The sequence below is a fragment of the Terrapene carolina genome, unplaced genomic scaffold (genome assembly GCF_002925995.2).
Source record: "Terrapene carolina triunguis isolate 2854851 unplaced genomic scaffold, T_m_triunguis-2.0 Scaffold69, whole genome shotgun sequence".
Taxonomy (NCBI): Eukaryota; Metazoa; Chordata; order Testudines; family Emydidae; genus Terrapene; species Terrapene triunguis.
This window is the reverse complement of record NW_020664420.1, coordinates 45,513,088-45,538,653: the sequence shown is the minus strand read 5'-3', so window position 1 is coordinate 45,538,653 and position 25,566 is coordinate 45,513,088. Positions and strand designations below refer to the sequence as shown.

The 25,566-nt window shown below is 42.2% G+C and overlaps 1 protein-coding gene across 2 annotated transcripts in view; it reads left to right on the top strand.

Annotated features, from left to right (window-relative positions):
- The window catches only part of EDIL3 (EGF like repeats and discoidin domains 3), a 434,555-nt gene that overhangs the window by 100,741 nt on the left and 308,248 nt on the right, over window positions 1-25,566 (top strand). For both annotated transcript variants that reach the window (XM_024216158.3, XM_024216234.1), the window contains exon 2: window positions 8,103-8,231. In XM_024216158.3, coding sequence (XP_024071926.1) covers window positions 8,103-8,231 — 129 coding nt within the window. The remainder of the gene's footprint in view (window positions 1-8,102; window positions 8,232-25,566) is intronic.

The window sequence follows — 25,566 nt, the reverse complement described above, 5'->3', positions numbered from 1 at the left end:
ATATATATATATATATATATATATATATATATATATATATATATATGAGAGAGAGAGATCCTGTCATAATAATTAGTATTTGGGGAATACCTAGGCTATTGTTTCTTTAAGGGCCTGGGACCAGGAGACTAGACAGTGGACAAGATTGAACCTCCCCCGGCCAACCAGGACAAGTTCTGGGAAAGAGGTCATCATATCTCTGTCTCTTCTCTTGTAATGGGGGGTGGCACTAGCAGGAAAAGGACTGTTTGCCTGCTGACCTTTCCTAGAACCAGGGGAATGGACTGAAATGGGTTGTCCTGGCTTCTGTGGTGTTTTGAGGATTGTGCCAGAATTGCATTTTATCACTTTAAGAGTGGGTGGGGGGTTTCTGGTCCTGCTTACAGGCAAAGAAGCTCCATAGTGAAGCATCTGGGAGCAGCAGTCAGCCTGGAAACAGCCATCTTTAAGCAAGGTGGAGTGAGTTATGCCTTGCTGCATTAGGGAGCAGGCTGTTTTCTCTTTGGTTACTTCTAAGAAATAAAGTAGTGTTACATTAAAATCTTCCAACATGGGTATTTGTTTTTATCCAACTTCTCTGTGTATAAGCTGTGAACAGAACAGCCTCCAGTGGTGGAGGGGAATTGGAAGACTGCACCCCATCAGACATATCTATGAGAAAAGAGAATTTTGTTATGAAGGTGGTGTTTTGAGTTCTGTTTGTTTGAAAACCTTTGCTGCCAGTCTGGCTGGAACCAAGTGAGGAAAATATAAAAGGGCTCGCCAAGTGAAGCTGGCTACAGGACAAATATATTTAGTATGATTACATACCTTGCACCACTTCATGATCTTGTAAAGAAATGATAGAAAATTTGCAAGCAGACCTTTGCCGTCAAGAAAGCTCAGTCTCCAAAAAGAAGCAAAAAGCAAGGTTGTTTAATGAACTCTGGCAACTTTGTTCCTGTGTGTTTCTTCTTTCAAGCAAATGTTCTGCCATTAACAACTTCTCAGATCTTTGCATGGAATCCTAAAATCTTGATATAAGTTCCTAAAGTCTTTGTGATTATGTCTTGAGTTAGAACAGAGTAAGAACATCCGGAGTTGACCTCTTGTGATTATTACAATAGCACTGCTATAGCACGTACATTACCCCTATTGTGGCACTTCTGTATTTAAAGACGATGGTTGAATCAGAATATGTCTGAGGGCATGAAGGGGTTAAAAGGCACCTGAGATCATTTCTTTGGAAATGAGCATAGCACACTTTTTTTTATTTTTAAGAGGCATTTCTGGTTGCAAGTTACAACAAGCATAAAAGATTAAGTGTCATTTGTATTTTGTAAACAGCAAACCAATTTTTTATGCTGTGTTTATTAAAAAGAATGTATTGGAAGTCATTGTAGTTGCACAAATAGGTAATGTCACATCTTCATCTAAATGCACAGTACTAGGAGAATTTGCCTTATGATTATAGTTCTTTCTCTCTCCTTCTCATCCTGACTGCAGAATTATATCCTAAAACTGTACGGCTATATTAAAAGTTATATAATATGCAAACCGGACAGTACTTAACTGATGATGGGATTTGTTACCATATATGTCAGAACAAACTGTAAACCCGAGTAAGCCTCTTTTATTGAGAACAGAGCCTTTTAAATCAAAGTCTATGTCTCAAAATGTATAACAAATTAGATTTCAATATTTCAACATAAATGACCTCTGAAGTGGCACAAATGTAAATTGAGGCATATTGTTGATTCAGAAGTGACATTTATTTTATTCTGCACAATTTCACAGGCAGTAAGTCATACGGGGCCTAATATTTTAAGCAAGATTCACTAATTTGAGTATGCAAATTTGCATGAACTTTATTTCTAGTCTTAAGTAGAGTTATTGCTCACTTGTGTCTGAGTTTGCTCATTTCCCTGACTACATTGTGTAGGATGTCATGCCAAATTCCAGTTTTAATCATTGCAGTTCAAAGTTGCTATAATACATTTTCCCTCTTTAGTCCTCTGCTGTTTTGTATGAGTTAGTCAGTATAGCAAGGCTTTTGATGGGACTCTGTTTTGGTTTGTGTCATTAGTTTTTGCATTGCTGCAGCCGCCCCACAGATTCATATTAATAACTGAGACTGGGTTTATAGCCCACCACTTACAAATTTACAGCAACAATAAAACATGACAGATTTATCCAAATTAGCCTGCTAGAGCCTAAGCAAAGTGTCACTAAAACAATAATGAATAACAGAGCCAAAGGTACGTGACTGTGTAATTTCACCAGGGAACAAATAACTAAGGGCTAAGTTTTACCCATAAAGATAGATTAGAACCAGATGTCTAGCAACCAGGGCCCAAAGGAGGAATGTTGGCTGATTCTCCAAAATTCTTTGAGAGCTCCCAGGCAGTGCTCATTGGCATTCCAGCTCCACTACTCTTGAAGAGTCATAGTTATAGTCATGGAGTTTAAGGCCAGAAGGGGCCACCAGATCTTCTGATCTGACCTCCTGCACATCGTAGGCCACTAAATCCCACCAGTTACCCCAGCACTGAGTCAAATAACCTAGTCAAATTAAACTAAAAAATTACAGCTCTCAGGCAGAAAACGGGGGGACCTGGGTACCAATGCCCAAGGCCACTGCAATGGCAGGGAACTGATTTGATGAGATCTATCCAGATGATCCTAGCAAGCAACCATTAAGAGTGTTCAGCACATTCCCCTCTGAGTGAACTGCCCCTGTTCCACTGGACATTTGCAGTTCACAGATTCACTGTACCCAAAGGAACAGTCGGCCCAGCTTACCAGTTTCTCTTTAGCTCACAGCTCTGCTTAACCCACAGAATTTAGTTATGTTTATAGTGAAAACTAGCAAAAGTTTATCTTACAAAGAGTAGAGATTTTAGAGAAAGCAAGTAGAAGGATTGGAAACAAAATGGTTACATATAAAATAAAAACACAACAAATGTTCTAGAACCTAGACTTACTTAACTAGTCATTATCATGTCTTATAGAGGAAAAGCTCAACCAAAATCCTTCCTGCGTATTACAGCCAGGCTTGGCTGTGGTCTTCTGTACATGAGACAAGTCACGTTGTTCTCTTGCCTCCTCAGTGGAAAGATGCAGGGAGGGGTAGCTCTGTCCCCCAGATATATTCCAATAATCCGTATTCTTTACTCATAAAGAGAATCCCCTCCTGCTGTCTTATTTATTCCTGTAAATTTACTCTCTACATTTTCATGATCTTCTGATTAGCATTTTGTCTCAATGTGCAAATAGACACATACATTGTAATGCAGACAATACACAACACCACAGGTGAAAGTAAGCCGGTACGCCCCCGGTACGGCGTACTGGCAAGAGCCGGTTTGCCCTACCAGGGCGGCCCGGCTTTCCCAGGGGGCAATTTAAAGGGCCTGGGGCTTCCAGCAGGGGCTGGAGCCCCAGGCCCTTTAAATTGCCACCAGAACCCCACTGCTGGAGCCCTGGGGTAGGGCTGCGGGACTCTGGGGGCTATTTAAAAAGTTTGGGGCTCCCACTGCTTCTACCACCCCGGCCCTTTAAATAGCCGCCAGAGCCCCACCGCCACTACTCCAGGGCTCCCGTGCCTATTTATAGGGCTGAGGCGGTAGAAGCAGGGGAGCCCCTGGCCCTTTAAATAGCCCCCTGAGCCCAGGGGTAGCAGGAGGCTCCAGGGGCTATTTAAAGGGCCCGGCGCTCCAGCTGCCTCTACCACCGTAGTCCTTTAAATAGCTGCTGGAGCCCCGGGTTGCTGCTGTTACCCCGGTGGGGGGGGGCACTTACCTTACAGGGTGGGCTGGGGCTGGCTCTGACTCCCTCAGCCACGCCCCTTCTGCCCTAGGCCCCACTCCTTCCGGGGGCCAAAACTGGCCCCAGCGTACCGGTAACTCACTGGACTTACTTTCACCTCTGCACAACACCCATCTAAAGAGATAAATGTCTATTACCCTCTTCCTGGAAGGAACAGGTCTGAAATAGGTCAGCTGTTTACCTACCTTAACTCCCAGGCTTTGAGAACATAATTTCATGTATAGCTACATAACTCTTTAAATATTATATGTAGGTACATTTTGAAATGATTGATAACCATATGGTAGAGACATCACATGCCATCCTTTGGATAATTATACACTATGAACAGACTGTGTAAGATGTCAAGTAATGGCTAAAAATGGAAAATCTAGGCATGCATCCTGCTCCCATTGAAATCCATGTCAAAGCTCCCTTTGACTTAATGGGAGCAGAATTCGGCCCTAAGTGCTTGCTCCCTTTAATCCCATGAAGACTTTCTGGTTTGTTGGCTTGTGTTGTTAAAGATCAGAACAGCACAAAAAACAGGAAATATCTTATCTAAATCCAAAGGTCCCTTTTAATGTTACTGAGAACTTCCACACTGTTTGTTCAATCAGTGTTTCTCCTCCAAATTAATTAATAGCATTGTAGGGAATACACTTCTCAGAGCATCCTCTTCCCATGGTGGTATTAATTGGGCCCATACCACCCTATCTTCACTGCAGAAAGGCCTAAATGAGCCCCATGTGGTCAAGATCTAGCATTCTTTGCTCCCCAAATAAACAGACAACCCTCAGGAGGAATTTAAAACAGATGCTTTAAAAAATGGAAGGGCATATCATCGTCTCTCTCTTTGAGCCAATTACCTCTCTCCTCGATGTACAATTGGCAGGATATAGAGTTACCAGGGAGCAGACATACACATGTCAAGTCTAAGAATGGCCTATTCCATGAGACCAATTTAAACTTGGCATACTCAAAAGTCAACTTGAGTTTTTGCATTAGAAATACAGAATTCAATAAAGGAAAGCTTTTAAACTACTCAATAGTGAAATTTTTACATGTGATTATTCTTTTAATTTGGAATTCTCCGACTAGATACTGATCTTAAGGCTAATTTATGTCAAAATTTATTTTAAAAAAGTATTTGAATTTCCCCCATCAATACCACAACCATGCATATGTGATTAATAATGTATAACAGAATCCACATTGGTTAGTATTCACTACTACTTCTTGTGTCCTTGTCACAAACTAGATGTTTTTCCAGAACCATGCACAAGTGATGGCTCTTTCTGTTGCTGCAACAAGGTTCTCCTTCTTACAGGCCTCCCCAACGAGTCAGCAAACAAGCAGGTGCTCCATGGTCTGCACTTCACTTGCATATCTTTGTGTCATTAGAGTAGCCCCATTTGATAATATTTGTCTTTCATCTGCCAGTTTGCCTGTGTAGGCAGTTCAGACATTGACTCGTCTGTAATGGCCCCTCTGGGAACATCTTCCTGGGCTTCAAGATCTATTTCAGTGCATATGACTGCGCCTAATCTTTCATTCCACTGATACAGACAAGTAAGTTTCCCTTGGTACTCTTTGAACAAATATTAGATGCAAAAACAACATCTCTTTAATTAAAAAAAGCAAGCAGCCAACCAACCCAAAACAAAAACAAAAAAAAACAAACAAACTCAAATAAATTATAAATTGTAGAATGCCCCTCTATTTAATCTTTAAAAACAATTAAAAGAATCCCTGGAGAGATTTGTTTTATTTTAGTTGAGATTAGCAAAATATTATACAAATACTTGTTGGTAGTTTTGAAGTTTATTATTAACCACACTAAAATATGAATGGTAAAATTCTCCATTGATCACCTGTCTGAGAACAATGGTGTAATTATGTGTGTGTGTAATGTTGTGTGTATAACAACTGAGCATTCCTTTCAGATTTGTGAATTCACATGCATGAGTAACAAGTTTTGATTGACATATAGAATTCCATAGCATGGAATAGAAACTAAACATGTTTGAAGTGCAAATTAGCACTATTACAACATGACCCATTCAAACATAAAATACAAGGAAATTCAGTTCTGGAGTTCTGATACTAAACTAAGTGAACTGTGCTTCTGTGGTTTATAAGGCCAGACATTAACATAAAATCAAAATACATTTTTATTCTCATGGACCTATTTTGCACAGTGGGGAAGAGCATAAGAAATCAGCAGCTCAATATGCAGTTTACTATCTGAGCAACAAATTGACATCACGGGACTCTGGGTCAGACCCAAGAGGTCAGAGGGAGTATTTCCATAACAATGGGCCCTGGAACATGCCAGTAGCTGAGACCATTTTTTCCTGTCCCTGGTGATATGGGGTTATATATGATGGAGATCAAGTGCACAATCCAAAGTCCATTAATATCAATGGTAAGACTCCCATTTACTTCCATGGGCTCTGTAGCAGGCTCCAAGTTTACAGTATAAATCTGAAGTGTCTTAAAGTGATAGAACATTGCACAGTGACTCTGCCAAGTTATAAATCCATGGCGCACATACTTTTACTTGCCTATGATACTAACATAGCTTTAGATTATTAAAATTGAACAAACTTTTATAGTCCAGTCCACACAGCTCTGGACACATTCTCTCGTCTCATCTCCACTACGTGGAACTAACTCCCTCAGATGCTATGAACAAAGCAGTCTGATGCAAAGTGAGGTCAGAAGAAAAAGGCACAGACTCTTCAGCCAGAAGACCCAGTTGAGGGTATGTCTTCACTGCAATGTTAACGCAAGTAATTTGTATCTGGGTTAGCCTAGTCTGGGCATAAATCCATACACGAGTTACGATATCCTCACCAGCGCTGTGCCCATCCATGTGTGTCTGCCCTAGGTTGTATCTTTAGGGTGCCTCCTTGGGATGACGGGGGGCACCTCTCTCATTTCAGACATCCCTCCCTATATGTAGATGTCACTGGAGCACCGGTTTGAAGTGTGGGGTGTGGCCTTCCATCTGCAAGTCTTAGGGCAGTGGATCTCCCTTCTGGCCATAACAACAGTCCAAAACAAAAGAGTCAACAAAATAATCCTGCAGCTCACAAAACAGTCCAAGCTTACCCCACAATTCTCTGGAAGGCAAAAACTAAACTGTCTCTGTGACGGGGAGCTAGGTTCCTAATCCTCCGTGTGTCCAAGAGGACCAGGTTCAGCATGCTGGGCACTAGAAAAAGACAGACAAAATAAAAACCGTCCCTTTACCTTTCCAAAGGGTCCAGGCAGTATAGCCCTTCCTCAGCTTTCCCGGTGAGCATGTCCTGGCGCTGTGTGGCTAAGGAGCTCTAGCTCTGCTTCCCTCTGAGTGCCACTGTGCACTGGGTTTTGATCCTTCCTTTTAAGGAGTCGCCCTTCTCAAGGTTTGACTGGCCTCACAGGTGCACTGGATTGGGGCTCATTGTGCCCAGATGAACACTTTAACCCCTCCCTGATCAGAGTGGAAACCCATCCCACCACAGTGTCACTAGGCATATCCCATGGTTCTTTGTAATGCGGTCAAATGAACCACATTACAACTCTTTCCCAGTGAATTTTGGGACAACTTGTTTGTCCTTTGGGGAATAAAGGGGGAATTGTGGGAAGGCAATGGAGGACTATCAGAACTTGAGTAGTTTAGCCTACATTCTCACTGCAAAGTGGGCAGGTTGCCAGCTTGTGGGAAAACCTTGACCTGGTTTTAGCCTATATCCCCAGATAAGCCAGCTAGCTAGGATTGAAAACACCACTAAACTTCATGGGATAGTTGTGTGTGGGGAGTGGAGCCAGGTAAATGCAACACCCAAGGAAGAGCTTGAGTTAATTCTGCAGCGATGATGTACACTCAGTGGCTTCAAAGGGAAAGTGGGAATGGGCAGGGTCTTTTCAACCACATAAATTACTTTCACTTTTGTTGATTATTATCAGATTTTTTGTTTTCAGTGATTCAAGGTTTGTGTTGCAACTGCAAGGTAATGTCTGACTGTATCAAGACAGTTTCTTATGAAGTGTTTTTTTTGTTTTGTTTTTTTAATGAAAACCTATTTGTCTTTATTGTTGGTAAAAGCTTCTATGTACAAAATGAAAATCTTGGGACAAATGTGAGTCTCTTTAAATAAATGTAAAATTGATCCTATGGTAGAATTGTAGGTCTGAAGGTGTTTGGTTTTCAAAGGAATCTGGAGCCATTGTGCTGGTCCATTCTTGGTTGTTGTACTAAAGTTATTACCTAAGGGGTTTTGGGAAGCCTGTATGAAAGACTGAGAATCTTTTTCTTTAATTCACAGGAGATGTGTGTGATTCCAACCCCTGTGAAAACGGTGGCATCTGTTTATCTGGGTTGGCTGATGACTTCTTTTCATGTGAATGTCCCAGTGGCTTCACAGACCCCAACTGTTCTAGTGTTGTGGAGGTTGGTAAGTGCAAACATAAAAGATGGCAATAACTGTCTAAGTATCCCATTAGTCTATGATTATCCAAATAGTGGTGTGTCCTTTGCATTTTGTGTCATTGCCTTGTTCTTTATTGGTGCCTTATCCTTGTGTCTAATGTTTGTGGTATCTGAATTCATATTTTATTTGATTGTTTCTTTGTTCCCTAATTATCTCTAAATTATATCTGAAAAGAAAAACTACTCAGCAAAGTTCAGTGTTTTATTTTAGAGACATTGTCAGTTTGCCAGAAATTTTACCTAGCTTGTAAAGGTCACCACAATCCAATTCGTTCAAATACCCTGCTGCTAATTTCAGTGATTTTATTTATTTTAATGAGGGCTGCAAAGCTCAATTGCTTGATAAGCCAATGTGGCCTGATTCTGAACTCACGCTTTTGTAAATCAAGAGTGACTACAACTGAGTAACGTGGATATAAAATCAGCATCTGAGAAATCAGAATAAGGCCTATTTAGCATTTGTTTGCATTTCACAGTAACAGACCAGTTGGTTTGGGTATAATAATTAACTGTGATACAAGAACAAATTAGAAGTGTGTAGTGGTGTGATGATTTGCAATACATGGATGCATCTGAGTGACTGAAAACACAACTGGTGGGTCTAATGAACCAGTCTTCAGTGTCCTATCAGAAGATTGTTTGTGGTGAAGGGGGACACAGGAAGATGGTAGAGTTGGGTAGAGACACATAGCTACAAATTCCATTATCTCAGACTGAATTGGAAAAGTTTTGACCTGGGCTGGTGGAGGTCAAGTTTATAACTTACTCTGAAACACAAATAGAAAGGAACTGACTATCCTATATAATCATCAGATGCAACCTGTTACTTAGGGTACCTTTCTTCTGCCTTTAACAGTGATATATGACATGCAAATAGATGAATGAAAGAGAATTAAAGAACAAAAAAGGAATGGAACTGATATCTATGAAATAGAGAGCTCAGTACACAAATGTATGTATATGTGTCATCAGTGTTGAATTAGAGAGGTAGGACATTCCAGGGAAGGATAGAAGAGGTGATTATCAGGAGTGTTGACTTATAGTGGAGATGAGGATGGTCTTTTCTCCCCTCATATTAGAGGACCAGAAGTCCTGCTGCTGTTTTTTTTTAGGCTGTGACTCTATGGTGGTCCCAGTTCTCTTGATGTTTGTTCTTTCACATGATTTGCCTTCCTACTGATGACTGATTTATGTTTGATTATAGTGTGGCATTATGAGGGTGTTACACATCACACATGTATCACATAACACTGTAACGTGCTACATTCAAACACAGCGGCTGGGCCCGCTCCTCACTGCCACCCAAATCCCAACCTCCTATTTCTCTTGGACCCACTCTTCATTAGTAGTGAGGACCTGCACATGGTTCTGTGGCTTTACATTCTATTTGGCCCTGGGCCCCTTGGCAGACAGGACTTGGGCTGCAGATCAGTGGATCTATGTTTAAGATACCACTTCCTGGTGGAACTTCCCAGGAAATTTCTCTGCTGCCTGGTTTGAGCCTGAATGTCTTATGTATTTATTAGATATATTAGGTAACTGTTGAAGTCAGTTTAATGTTGTTTAGTTTCTAGTTATTCTCCAAGAGTAATGTTCTTGAGTCTTTTAATACCTCCTTTACCTATATTTCCTTAACAAGCTTATGAGACTAATTATTCTACTGCTGAATATTAATGTTCTAATATCATCCAATTTTAGGGTTGTTCATCAACATATTGAGATTGCAGATTTTATGGCACTAAAGAAAACACCTGTAACCTATTTTGTTCCATTTTGCTTGTTGATGCGGTGACGTTTACTATTGCCTTGAAAAGATATAGCAGTCCTCTCTCCACACAGCATCTCCTGCCAGGCACTAATACTGCTGCATCCAGAGTGGGCCCCTGGCCATGCTTTCCTATGTTATGTGCTTTCCTGTGGCTATGAAATGTCATCAGATATGATAGTTGGCTGTCCCCTAGCACTCGAGGAGTACAAGTAATAGCCTTTTTCTGGCTCTGTGCACAGGTGAACAAGGGGTAGAAAGAGGCTCCCTGAGCACTTACCCTTCCCTTTCCTCACTAATAGATCTGTGCTGGCCTGGGCAGAATTTAGCTCATTTAGCAATAGCTTATGCAACCCTAGAATAGCCGTGGCATAGGTTTTTAGCAGTAAGTTTACAGACTTATTGTGTAGGAAATTGTGTTGTACAGAACTGGGAAGAAGCCAATTGTGAGTGAATCTGAGATGAAAGCATATTGTAATAATGTGAAGTATAACTTACAATTCTTTTTTTTACTGAGAACTTTAAACAGTTCTATAAGGTCCACATTTAGTAGGTAAAATAAAGTACAAACAAGTAAAGCATTTGGGAAGATAGCATTATTTCTGCATATGCAACATGATTATTCCAAGTTTTTAATTTGAAATCCAGAGATAGTGATTGGTAGAAAACCTTTTTTAATTCAAGTAATTATTAACATTTGTACACTAGCTAGACTACAATACATTAGTGCAGTTGACATTTAATATTTTTTTTTGTCCTGTACAATTACACTGCATGCATGAAGGCAGTAAGGCAAATTGTTATTTTGTTGTTCATATGTTATAATGAAGTTGGCTGAGTTGTGTTGGGATTTCCCCCTTTTCCACTCTGCTTACCCAGAACACCTTGTCCAGTTCTGGGAGAACACTTCATCCAGTTCGCTGGGATCCGAAAAACCCTCAGACAACAGCTCGTCACTTTGGTTACTTTATTAGGCATGTAACAGCTGTGTCTCCTCGCTAGCCAGGCCCAGACACAGGGGGTTTAGGTACAGGGGTGATACCCAGGGCCGGCTCCAGGTTTTTGCCGCCCCAAGCAAAAAAAAAAATAAAATAAGCCAGAGCCGAAGCAAAACAAAAACAAAAACAAAAAACCGGGTGCCACCCTATGAAAAGAGCCGCCCCAAAGGGCTGGAGTGCCGCCCCTTGAGAAGTGCCGCCCCAGGCACATGCTTGGAACGCTGGTGCCTAGAGCCGGCCCTGGTGATACCACAATTCTAATTCATGTCTCACACTACACAGTTTATATACATCTTTCCTGGCTACTAACATCTATACTTCTTGCACGTAAATACTTCTTTGCAGATTACATATGGTAAACTTATCAGTTCAGGTTGTTTCTGCCAATTTTGTGTACTATAAACATACTCACTATACTTAGTTGTTTTAGCAGTTACTTTTTCAGGCTCTTTTTGTTTTAACTTGGGCCTGCTTATGTCAGCTCAGTCAGCCCATGTTCCACTCCTTTTTGTTGTCTCTTTTATGTTAACATTTGTTTCAGTTGCATCGTATTTCTCTTTGTGCTTGCTTTTTCAATTGTATTATCCAGCAACATATTCCTATGACCAAAATAGTTGTTTTTATTTGAACTCTCATTAAGACTAAGTACACAGCATGGCATGCAAGCTCCCCTCTACTGGTATGGCCCATCTGGATGTTTCCATAACCTGTACAGTACTGTCCCCAATTTGTTGTTGCTCGGCTATCAGTTAGTTAATGGGCACCAGTTGCTCTGCTTCTCATTATTACTTTATCTTAATGGACAAGGGAGGTATGGGCACAAAAATATTAGTCACTAATGATTCCCATTCAGTGTTGTTCAAAACTGCCACCTCCCTGTTCTCCTCAATCCCTATATTTAGCCATAGGGCCTGGGTCCCAGTCTGAATCAGAGAGGTAAGGTTTAGGCAAAACCCATCCAGGTTCCCCTGACTTGACGTTATCCTAACAGAAAAGTGGGGCTATCCCACTGCACACACAGTTGCACTGAGCTGTATCACCTCATTCATTTTCTCTTTGGTGACTAGTTGGGCCCAACCTCCCTCTGAGGTAGATGCCTTCCCTTGTATTGAGCATTCACAGAACCATCTATGCCAGGTTCTTTAACAACATTGATGTTTTTCTCTACACCATCCCTTGTTGCCAACTTAACACTCTGATAGCGTTGTATATGTGTTCCATTCTCAATAGTATCCATACTGTTAACACACACTAATTCTCTAGAACTCCCTGTCCATCTGGGAATAGCAGTCATGATTGGCACAGTCCTATTATTAATTTCATGTGGTGCCCAGAACCTTCTAGTCTTGCAAATTGCAGTTTTTCTTCCCCAATATTATAAATTCCCTTTTCCAAATCAGTGTTCTGTTTAAAAAATTTAAACCCTTTCCCCTGCTTTATTTCTTCTATCCCCTAAATTAAATGCATTACAAATTTAGTACCAAATATGCTGCAAGTAACCATTTCTTGCTTCTTTCTTTACCAACCTTAGTAGGCTGTAAACTGACTCTCATTGACCCAATTCTGTCCTCTATTTCCCAACTCCAATAAGCACACCAAAGGACCAAGTTGATCCAGCAGAAAGTATGGGCTGTGCTACTTTGCCTTCAGGAATGGATGGTATGTGGCCTGATCCTGCATCATGACTTGGAGCCTACATGATGTTTGGTCAGGTCCCCTTTGGCATCAAACCACACTTAGGTCTTCTGCACTCTTTTTTTGCAATGACAAAATCTGCTCTGCAAGTCCTATACCCAGGACTCTGACAAAACTACTGTAGCCATATGGCCTTGTATAGGGTTAATTATATTCTCCCACAGTATCATTGGTCTCCCCATTAAGCCTCATAAGGGGAAAACCCCACGGATCTTCATTTTCTAGCTCTGATGCATACTAATCCCAATTACTACCTGTTATGTTTACTCCTTTCATGAATTTAGTTTTAATGGTTCAATTCATTCTTTCCACTTGCACCACTGCTTTGGGATGATAAGCCATGCGGAATTTCTGATCAATGCCTACCACTGTGCTGGTGTCCCTAGCCTCTGTTTGCCAGAAGCTGGGAATGGGTGACAGGGGATAGATCACTTGATGATTACCTATTTTGTTCATTCCCTCTGGGGCACCTGGCATTGGATAGGATACTGGGCTAAGTGGACCTTTGGTCTGATCCAGTATGGCCGTTCTTATGTTCATACTTTGTTAACCACTGATCCAACAAATCTTCTACCATTATCTGAATCAATTGCCTTAGGAACCTCTCACCAACTGAACAAATTATACACCAGGTGTTTAGCTGTTGTCAATGGAGACCTATTTTTACTTGGAAATGCCTCCCCCCAATGTGAGAATGAGTCACTACAACTAGTACATATTTGCCCCCTTGATGGGTTAGGGGTACTTCCCCAATCTAATCAGTTTGGATCCTTTAGTTTCCAGGATCCCCTGAGAGCCTGTTCAATGAGTGCCCCTCTGCAATTTCTATTTGCTGGATCATATCTAGCACAAAGAAGATAGGAATTAAGTTGCCCATTCAAATCCTATTCCTGGGCCACCATCCTGTTTTTGCCAGTCTTTCCTGGGTAGCTTCATATTTAGGGTGACCACCCATAGTTGATCCATGTACTCATCCTAAGAGATCCTTCCTCATATCCCTTTGTACTACCCATACTAAACCATCTTCTGACTTTACACACACGAGTCCCTTCTTTATTACTAACTCCTGGCAATCCACCTTTATTCCCAGGCTTTGAACTTGCTTTCATAGTGGACCTAACTCTTAGGATACTCTGCAGTTAGGATGCTCTGCAGCTTAGCTTGTAATGATTGCTGCTGGCCCCAGGTGACAGCTGCCAGTGGAATGGCTTCTAAACCGGTGTCCAACAGACAGGGTGATCTGGTTACCACTGTGTCTTTGGCTGCTAAATCTGCTTCCTCATTTCTTTTATGAATAGCCCTTTCTTTCTGTGTGCTCAGATTTTTACCGTATCTGTTCTTTTTCAAAATGTTTAGTCGTATTATCCAGCATTTGTCACAGAATCATAGAATATTAGTGTTGGAAGAGACCTCAGGAGGTCATCTAGTCCTATCCGCTGCTCAAAGCAGGACCAACACCAACTAAATCATCCCAGCCAGGGCTTTGTCAAGCCGGGCCTTAAAAACCTCCAAGGAAGGAGAGTCCACCACCTCCCTAGGTAACCCATTCCAGTGCTTCACCACCCTCCGAGTGAAATAGTGTTTCCTAATATCCAACCTACACCTCCCCCACTGCAACTTGAGACCATTACTTCTTGTTCTGTCATCTGCCACCACTGAAAACAGCTGAGCTCCATCCTCTTTGGAACCCCCCTTCAGGTAGTTGAAGGCTGCTATCAAATCCCCCCTCACTCTTCTCTTCTGCAAACAAAATAACTCCAGTTCCCTCAGTCTCTCCTCGTAAGTCATGTGCCCCAGCCCCCTAATCATTTTCGTTGCCCTCCGCTGGACTCTCTCCAATTTGTCCACATCCCTTCTGTAGTGGGGGGACCAAAACTGGACGCAATACTCCAGGTGTGACCTCACCAGTGCCGAATAAAGGGGAATAATCACTTCCCTCGATCTGCTGGCAATGCTCCTACTAATTCAGCCCAATATGTCATTGGCCTTCTTGGCAACAAGGGCTCACTGCTGACTCATATCCAGCTTCTCTTCCACTGTAATCTCCAGGTCCTTTCCTGCAGAACTGCTGCTTAGCCAGTCGGTCCCCAGCTTGTAGCGGTGCATGGAATTCTTCCTTCCTAAGTGCAGGACTCTGCACTTGTCCTTGTTGAACCTCATCAGATTTCTTTGGCCCAATCCTCCAATTTGTCTAGGTCACTCTGGACCCTATCCCTATCCTCCAGCATTTCTACCTCTGCTCCCAGCTTAGTGTCATCTGCGAATTTGCTGAGGGTGCAGTCCATCCCATCATCCATGTAGCAATGAACTTGATTTCTCCTTCATCCATAGCACAATACATGTTCTGAGCCCACCAGGTCAGCATCAACACAGCTCCCCTGAACACCCGATCAAACTCCAAGACTACGGTAAGCTTAGAGCAGCATCCTTTTTTTCCCCATCAGTACTCTAACAACAGCTGCTAGTTCTGCATACTGAGCTGACTTATTCCCAGTTATACAGCAAAGTATTTACAGTCACTTCATCTCTCAGCTTCATGGCTACCTATCCTCCTTTCCTTTGTCCCTTTACATAATGGCTACTGCCATGTGTATACTAAGTCTCCTCCTCTCTAACCTTGTTAACGTTTAGTTCTTTAAAGATTAGCTGTCAAGTGCTAGCTGAGCTAACTTCTCATTCATGGGGCATTCCTTCTGTGCGGATCCCTGCCACCCATTCCTTTGGTTCTTTTAGCCATGCTGCCTCCACATTTTCTTCCTGCCAGAATCCAATGCTAACTTTGTCCAGCTGATACTACCCCTCCCCCCCCAGCAGTATCTTGAGGGAGGTGTGGTAACTAGCAATGAACAGCTTCTGTCCTCCGACCGAGATTTGTTTTTAATTATTGCCCAGTACAGAGTCAACACAATTTTCTCCCATCAAATGTATTGAGGTTCCATGCTTTGCAATAGTCAGGAAGCAAATACTACTGATTGATCCTGATTTCCATATTTCTGCGTGAACCTCCACCCCTGTGCCAACTGGAGTTACTGCAGGATACATAAAGAACGGTTTAGTTTCATTTGGACCTTCCAACACTGGAACAGTCCCCAAAAGCTGTTTCAGCTTTACCACTACTTCAGTGTGTTCTTCCTGCCAATCCCAGTGGGGGGGCCTCACGAACTAATACAAAGGACTAGCAGCTTCCACATGAAATTGTGAGAATCCCCTACCAAATCTGGTGATTCCCAAAAATAGCTGTAATGCTCGCTTATCAGGAGGGATTAGTAATTTAGAAATTAAATCATCTCTATGATGATCAATACTACATCCTTCCTCACCTGTTGTTGCCCTCAAGAATGTAACCTTTCTGTGAACCGAATGTGCTTTTCTGCTGTTAATCTTTAACCTTGCCTGCTGCAAGCCCTGGAATGGCTCAGACAGATCCTGACTGTGTTCCTTCTCAGTGGGGACTGCACCAATACATCATTCTGAATGAGTCACAGGCTCAGAAAGGTCCTTAGGTCTTGGTTTCATCTGTCCATGAAAAATACTGGCGAGTCTTTGTACCCCAGATGTAACATGGTCCACACATACTGCACTCCTCCCCACATGAACGCTGTTCTATACTGATACTCTGGGAACAGGGGCAACATCCAGAAGCCATTACTAATTGCCAATATTGAAAACCACTTCATTTTAGGAGAGATTTTGCAATCATTTCAGAATAACCTGATACTATAGGAGCCATAGATTTTTGTCGTTTACACTTCTATTGTTAATTTTGACCCACCTGCTCGCTTTTTCACTGACCATGCGGGAAAATTACACACCAAGGTTATTAGCTTTGTCACTCCTCATTCCATCAACACGTCTTCTGCCTTATGTATTGGCCCTATAGATTTCTAAAGATTCATTGGATTGCTCAGCATGCACCTTATATAATTCTTTTGTTTCTCTTTCAGTTCACAGTTCTCCTTCTCCACTTTACTTAAAGCGTCGCTCTCTAGTTTCCTTACACAGGGTTCCTAGTCCCAAAATTAATCCCTGTAACAACATGTTTGTTTCTGTTTGTTTTTTGTCTCTTTGCCCTGGGGGTCTATCTAAGATACGCAACTTCAGCTACGCGAATAGCGTAGCTGCAGTCGGCGTATCTTAGTCCGACTTACCTGGCCATGAGGACGGCTGCGAGTCGACCGCTGCCGCTCCCCCGTCGACTCAGCTTCCGCCTCTCGCAAGCTGGAGTTCCGGAGTCGACGGGGAGCGCATTCGGGGATCGATTTATCCGCGTCTAGACAAGACACGATAAATCGATCCCCGATAGATCGATCTGTACCCGCCAATCCGGCGGGTAGTGAAGACCTGCCCTATGTTTCTTCACTTTTTATCCAAACCTACTGGAGTTTCTTTTCTACTTGGACCAGTTTCCCCCTAAAACCTCCCTGGGGAATCCAAAGGGCCTTCCCTTGGACTTAACCCATTTCTCTAATGCAGTAGAAATCTCCTCAATTTAAACCCATCTAATAATGCCATTGCTTAAATGTTAGGTTGTCAGTATCACCAGTAAATCTGTGTATAACAAAACCTATGTTACCTGTTCCACACAAGTGGATCTGGGTACCTAATCCAGACACGGATCCAAGTCACAGCACCAGTGATGCTGAGATTTCCTCCAATGCCTTTTCTGCTTATTCAGAACACCTTATCCAATTTTGGGACAACATTTCGTCCAGGTCTCTGGGATAAAAAAAAAAAAATTCAGTTCAACTCCAGCTCGTCACTCAGGTTACTTTATTAGGCAAGTAACAGCTCTTCGCCCATGCTAGACAGGCCAAGACGCAAGGAGGTTAGGTACAGAGTGATACCACAATTCCAATTCATGTCACACAGTTTATATACATCTTTCCTAGCTACTAACATATATACTTCTTGCATGTAAAGACCAATTGCTTTGAAGATTGCATAAGGCAAACTTATCAGTTCAGGTTGTTTCTGCCTACCTTGTTTGTTATAAACATACCGACAATTGTTAGTTTCTGCCTCCCTTATTTTCTATAAACATATTCACAGTAGTTAGTTGTTTCAGCAATTATTTGTTCAGGCTTGTCTTGTCTTAACTTGGGCATGACTGTGTCAGGTTAGGCTGAAGTTTCTGAATAAACTGTCTAGAGAATTTTGTAGCCATTTCAGTAACTCATGGGTAATTTTCTCAGAAGCCACATATTCTTAAGTCTTCATGGGAGAGCATCATCTGCTTTGATACATAGCTGAGGGACCAATTAAGATATTAATTTATTTGGAATTGGGGCTTTGGGATGGGGAGCAGAAGAAACCTATTTATGAAGTATTTGAACCTGCAACCCTCACTTGCAATGACAGGAATAAGGTGTAAATAAGCCATAAATTTTTGACAGTGAGGGTAATTAACCACTGAAACAATTTACTGTGAGTCGTGGTGGATTATTTATCACTGACCATTTCTAAATCAAGATTGGATTTTTTCTAAAAGATCTGCTCTAGGAATTATTTTTGAGAAGTTCTATGGCCTGCATTATACATAGGGCCCTACCAAATTCACGGTCATGAAAAACGTGTCATGGACCATGACATCTGGTCTTTTCTGTGCTTTTACCCTATACTATACAGATTTCACAGGGGAGACCAATGTTTCTCAAATTGGTGGTCCTGACCCAAAAGGGAATTCCACAGGGGTTGTAAGGTTATTTTAGGGATGTCGTGGTCTTGCCACCCTTACTTCTGTGCTACCTTCAGAGCTGGGTGACCGGAGAGTGGCGGCTGTTGGCCAGGTGCCCATCTCTGAAGGCAGCACCCTGCCAGCAGCAGCACAGAAGTAATGGCAGCAATACCATACCATGCCACTCTTCTGCGCTGCTGCCTTCAGAGCTGGGCGGCCAGAGAGTGGCAGCTGCTGACTGAAGGCCTAACTCTGCAGGCAGCAGCGCAGGAGTAAAGGTGGCAATATGATACTATGCCATCTTTACTTCTCCACTACTGCTGGTGGCGGCTCTGCCCTCAGAGCTGGGCTCCCCGCCAGCAGTCTCCACTCTCCAGCTGCCCAGCTCTGAAGACAGCACCACCGCCTGCAGCAGCACAGAAGTAAGGGTAGCAGTACTCCACCCCCCCCCCCCCCACCACCACCACAATTCCTTTTTGGATCAGGACCCCTACAATTACAATACCGTGAAATTTGAGATTTAAATAGCTAAAATCATGAAATTTACGATTTTTAAAATCCTATGACTGTGAAATTGACCAAAATGGACCGTGAATTTGGTAGGGCCCTAGTTATATGGGAGGTCAAATGAGATGATCACAATGGTCCCCTCTGGCCTTGGAATCTGTGAACTTACTAATGCAAAACATTCAGTAGGGCAACTCGTATGTTCCATTCAACATGAATAAGGGATGCAGACTTGGACTCCGCTGGAGCAAAATGACCACATCCTGAGTGCTTCAAATTTTGAAAATAATAATAATAATAATGATAGCAATCATGTAGATTTCCCTCCCCCTTCCCTTTTCTTTTTAACAAGCTCTACGCATCTCAGTTGTCATAGACATTTTGAGGACTGAGAAAGTTGTGTATTATTCTAGGAATAAATGGGGGGAAAGGAACAACACTGTAACTGAGCAGGTGATGAATGTTAGCGTAGCTATGTATAAGACTGAAAACAAATGAAAGGTTAAAGAAACTTATGAAAGAGTTCAGTGTGCAGTAGGATGGTCAGAAGATGTTCCATAAATTAGGTGTTGTCCAGATTGAGTCACTCGGAAAAGGTATGATTTAAACTATTCAATTTTGATTTTATAATCTTGTATTCAGTAGCTGTCTGTATGGGATGAGGAGCATGCTAACATAAGCAAAGAATAAAAGTTATAAAGAGATAGGGAGAGGGATGGTGGAAGAACAACAGGTATATCGGAGTATAGCTGGGAACACTCTCCAAAGCCGCATTCTAATAGGCTGTAGAGCTCTTGATGATGATATATTTACCTGTGCATCAGCTCTCAACAGTGCAGAGCTAGGATCTATCTTGTTACTGAAAAAAATATTTTAAAATCCCCGACACCCATATTAAATCAGTGGGAGAAGTTGTTAATGGCATGACAAAGATAATGTAAGCTTCAGGTCAGAGGGCAGAAAATCATCTGGGGTGTAGGGGAAGAAGGATGGAGGTGTTGGAAGTAAAACAAATGAGTTTTCAAATGCAATTCTGTTCTGATAAGTGATTTCATTTAAAAAAAAAAAAGTCAACCTGGAATTCGATGCTTACCATATTTCAGAGATTTCCATGTCAATTTATTCCATTTCCACACACACACACACACACACACACACATCCTGTATTTTTGCCAACTGTCACTCTGCAAACTGAACCTAGGAACTATGAGTCAGTCTGGGTTCTTTCCTTCTCATGAATCATCAGCAAGCTAAATTAAACCCTCAGTGACACCAGTGCAGTCCCGTTGCTTTTGGTGGCTTTGCACATAGACTCCAGTGCTCGCTTTCATGCTCTCTCTTTCTTTAGCAGTTGCATTGATGACTGCACTCACAGGAGTAAAGAACAGTGACGTGAGTCAGAAAATGCCTGTCAAAATAAAATTTTGACAAAGAAAAAATTCACATTTATTGTTTCGTTTTCTGACCAATACTATTAGAAATTTGTCAATGAAATAAGCAGAAATGACTGAATAAACACAAGAATACATTTGAAGATCCACAAGATTTTGTTTTACAATTTTACATCATTTCAGAGCAGAACCAAATTTTAAACTGCTCCCACTACTCTATGCCATTGAGCTAATCGGGTTTCCCTTTCACAGTGGCAATAAAATCACTGAGACAAATTGTTCTGTGGGACTTCAGTGTCCACATAATTCCTTTGGGCTATCATATGGTCCCATAGCCAGACATTCTGGGTATGTCTACTCTTTGAGGTGCAGGTGTAATTCCCAGCTCGAGGGGACACGCTCTCTCTCACTCTCATCAAGCTAGCATGCTAAAAATGGAAAGTAGCCACGGAAGTGTAAGCAGCAGGAAGGGCTATGTGCCACAAGTGCTTGCTTACTAGTGATATTAGGTACATACTCAGAGCAGCTAGTCCCTTCCATCACTTGTGCTGCCATGGCTACCATCTATTTTTAGCATGCTAGCTCAATGAGGGCTAATGTGAGTGTATCTCCTTGAGCTGGGAATCACATCCCCAGGTCAAAGTGTAGACATACCCTCTGTTAGGTGGTTATTAGTCCTTCTGATGTAGCTGACCACACCGTGGTTCTTGATTTTTGAGGGGGTAGTACTGGAGAGGAAAGGGATGAGGTGTCTGTTACACCTCGCATGAAAATAGTTTCAATGGAGTTTCACTGGTGTAAATCTGGAGGAACACAGTGGTGTATTGAGCCCATGATCATCTGGATGCATATAGAATTGTCTGCCTTCATGATAGCAAAATCAGTTCTTGACGGGACAAGAACAGAATCTTCTCTGCTTGAGTTTCAGCTTGTGACACCTTGTTGTCTGGCAGATGAGTGGGCTGTGGCTTGTGAGTTAGATCCACGTCCTTCCTGGATGGTACAGAAAGATGTCATCTTTGCTCAAGAAACCATCTCTTGATGCTGACAAACCCTCCAATCATTCTCAGATCTCCAATTACCATTTTTGGGTAAAATCATTGAGAAGGTTGCTGCAAAACTGTTCCAGCAGTGTGTCAACCGATGAAGATGTACATGTCTATCTAGATTCTTTGGGATGTATCATCTGCCTTCAATACCACTGATTATGAGGTGAATGAAGTTTCTCTTGAGTGTGTCCATTTTTCATTGAGAGAGATTCCTCAACAGGGACCATTGCTAATCCCCCTGGGAGGAGGTAGTGCCACATGGTTATACTAGAATATAGACTATCAGGGTTGGAAGGGACCTCAGGAGGTCATCTAGTCCAACCCCCTGCTCAAAGCAGGACCAATCCCCAGACAGATTTTTGCCCCAGAACCCTAAATGGCCCCCTCAAGGATTGAACTCACAACCCTGGGTTTAGCAGGCTAGTGCTCAAACCACTGAGCTATCCCTCCCCCCTATATCACTGCTATTCAGTGTGTGGTGGGGAGGGACCTATTAGTAGACTTAGGGTATGTCTGTTAGTGGTCCCTTACACTTGAGTGGGGAAGGAGGCCACTCCGCCTCACTACTGGCAGGCTGCAAGTAACAGTCTTATGGGGAAAGCTCTGGCCCCATGGGCAGGGCAAAGCACAACAGTCTTTGGCCCACAGCCTCCTGGCTGGGGCAGACAGTAATTAACAGTCTATAATTAGAAGTCTGTAAGGGAACTCTGGCCATCTGGGCAGGGCTTTAACCTGCAGCTACCTGTCTGGGCAAATAGACATAAATAGTCTATCGAGGAGCCCTGGCCCTCAGGCAGGGCAGGGCACCAAACAGTTTAGGGTTCTGGTCTGCAGTCAGGGTAGAGAAATAAAGATTCTAGGGGCGCAGGCCCTTAGCAGGGAAGATCATACAATGATCAAGCATCCTGGTGTGCAGACTAATAAATCCACAGGCTCGGTTCATAGCTAAGGAACTTTGGTCAAGTTTATTGTCAACGAAGCACGGTCCTAATGCCCTCGGTCAATGGTTACAGGTACACTAACACATGTATGCCCGTTGCAATGGACTAGCTTAGTTAGTGGCAGGACTTTCTACTATCCCCTAGGCCAGACAAAGATACTCCCTCTGAGATACATCTTTATACACCAATACAAACAAGTTACGTATCACCCTTGACGTATCAGGGTGCCATGCTCTGACCTATTAGGGCGCCACACATTGCCTTGTACCTGTACGTTCGATCAAAACATCTCTATTTATCATGCTGTCTTCCTGACCTTATCCTTAAAGATGGGTCAGTGTGTTCCTGTTTATCTTTGAGGAATGTGTTTATCAGGGTTTTCTGGTACCACCTTTCTGGACTGTGTTTGCGTATATATTCTTATGCCTAGCACTACTTAGGAATGTGTGTTTCTGCAATATCAGCCTTGCTCTTGCCAGATTCTGTCAGCAGGGTCTGTCTCTTGCTCTCAGCTTAACTTTGCTTTATACTAGCAAGTTTTGACCATGACTTTAGCACAAGCCTCATACCAGGCCTTATGTTTCAGTCCCTCTTCTTACTAAACCTGGCTCTGGTGGATGGCCAACAAACACAGGCCTCTTGGCCTCGAGTGGGGAGTCTGCCACCCCAGGGTTGGGGTCTCAGGGGTAGGGGGACCCAGGCCCGCCTGACTCCACTGTTTCCCAGCCCAGGGCCTTAACAGTGGTGGAGTGTTCCACCACTGGGTCAGCGGGGAATCCAGCCACAACATGCTGACTCACCCTCAGGCAGCAAAACTGGTCTGGTCCCCCTGGTCTACTTCTTACCACAGTCTGGGTGTAGGGCCCCGTGGTCCAAAAATCCTCTGTCTCCTCAGGGTACGTGGCCACTGGCAGCTCAGCCAGCTCCTCAGCATCTTTGTCTGCCTCACCTGACGGCAAGGCATCGGTCCACTCCAAGGCTGGGCTAGGCTCTTGAAGAGGTGTTTGCTCCCTAGAAGAGATGTCCGCTCTCTCTCCTGTGGCTCAGCAGCAACTGATCTCTGGAGCTCTCCTTTTCTATTTCCTGTCCCGCCCTGGTACTTCCGGTGAGGGGCGCAGGGAGTGTGACTTTTGCATGTGTAGACTTGGTGACTTTTTGCATGTGTAGACATACCTGAGTTACCTTTGATCCAGCTAGCTCAAACAACATTAGCAGTGAAACTGAGCAACACTGGTTGTACAGGCTTGGCTGGGACCCTGCTTATGTATTCAAGTGGTGCCAGAGGACACCAACATCTGCAATGTTATCATTACCTTTATTGACAAAGATCATCTTTAGAAAGGTTTTAATCTGTTATGTGAGTGATCTATGAAATGAGTGATGGATTATCAGGTGAGTAAATGTAAAACAATGCCCATTAGACTGAAGATAATATTCGTAAAGGAACTTAGGCTTTAAATAAAGTCCTGGATTGCAGCAAAAGCTTCATCCAAAGGGGTCTTTTTAAATAAATATGACTCCAGCAACTTTAAGCAAGTAAGTAGTCCCACTGATTTGAATGGGACTGCTCATATGTATATTTAGGTGCATACCTACAAACCAGGTTAAAATAGGGGTCTGTATCATTGTACAAAGACATTAGGAGGCCCTAGCTGGAGTACTGTATCTAGTTTAGGGCATCTTACCTCCTTAGTTGTGTTAAGATTCTGGAGAGAGACCAGAGGAAAGCTATGTAATTAATGAAACCTATTTTCTTGGCTAAGTAAGGCTGAAGAGCTATACATTTTGGAGAAGAACAGGTTAGAAGGGGGTCTTGTTGCATGGTACAGCTTAAATGGATCATTGCATAAAGATCTGTTGGAAACGGGTAAAAGCAACCATACACATTGGTATTCACGAAGATTCCAAAAAGAAAAAACCCTGTTTAGGTTAAACACCTAAGAGTGTTTCTTTTTTCCTCAGGAAGTTATCAGTGTTTGACATTCTCTGCCACAATCGATCATAAAGGAGAATTTTTTTTTTTTTTTTTTTTTTTTTTTTTTTGCACATATGACGTGGGTTGGCCAAAACTGAAATCAGAGGTTGTTTTTGTTTTAATATAGGTAATATCAACACCAAGACTCCTTTACAATAATATCTATTAACTTTTAAAACTTCCCCTTAATAGAGATAATAAATTAGGATCTGACGATCAATCAGTTTTCTGTGGCTTGCTGAGGATGGGGTGATAATTAGTGGACTTTAGTTTTTCTTGTATTCTACTGTTTTTATTTGCTAATTCAGTGCAGATATCCCTGATGATTTTAGAAGAATCCACATAGGATAATTATCCCTATAATGCAGCTTTTAGAAATGGTGTGCTTTAAAGACTAGGAAGGGCTGTTACTATCTCTCTCTCTCTCTCTCTCTCTCTCTCTCTCTTTCTCTTATGTTCCCGTATGCTCCTGGATTTTTTATGCAGTGGGATCTGACTCAACAGCTTGGAAACAACTCACTAAAATAAAAACACCAGAAGGAAACCGATTCTTTAGCTGAAAAGGCAAATTGGTCATTAAGATAATTCTGGAATCCTGAAGGATGCAGATTAAAAGGTTTGAAAACATCTTGGACAGAAATGATTGGTTGCAAGACCTGGTGTTATTCACGTTAATGAAAGTTCTAAATGCAGTGCATTTACATAGTAAAAAGAAGCAACAATAGAATTGCTAATTACTGCAACTTTATGAGAGAAGGATTTACACTAGCTAGGTTCCATTTTCTTCGGAAAGCTTTTTCAGAAATTTTGCAGCATGATTCTAATTTTTTTATCTATAATGATCTAATATCTACTAAAGAGTAAAATTTAATATGAAGTAAAATTTGGCGTCACCAACAAATTTACCTTTACTTTCTATTTGAATAATCTACAGAGATAAGAGTATTGGTCTGAATTCTTGAAGTAAGAGTGGCAATACTGTGACCCTCACCCCCTGTCATTCCCCAAAATGGCCTGATCAGGCCTTTGTTGTCCAGCATAAAATTCCAGAACAACAAACAATTTTAACTGTGCAGAATAATGTACCTGCTGTCTCTTTTGTATCTTTCCAGAATACTAAATGAAATTTTAAAACCTTGTGGGCTTTTGCAGTTTTCAGACTTGAATGTGCAGATGGATTTGTGGAAGCAAGTATTAGTTTTTATACACTGAAGAAAAACTTGAAGTCTCAGTTGGTGTAAATTGGCATATAGTAGCTCTGTTGTCAGTGGAGCTATGGTGATATACACCAGCTGAGAATTTGGC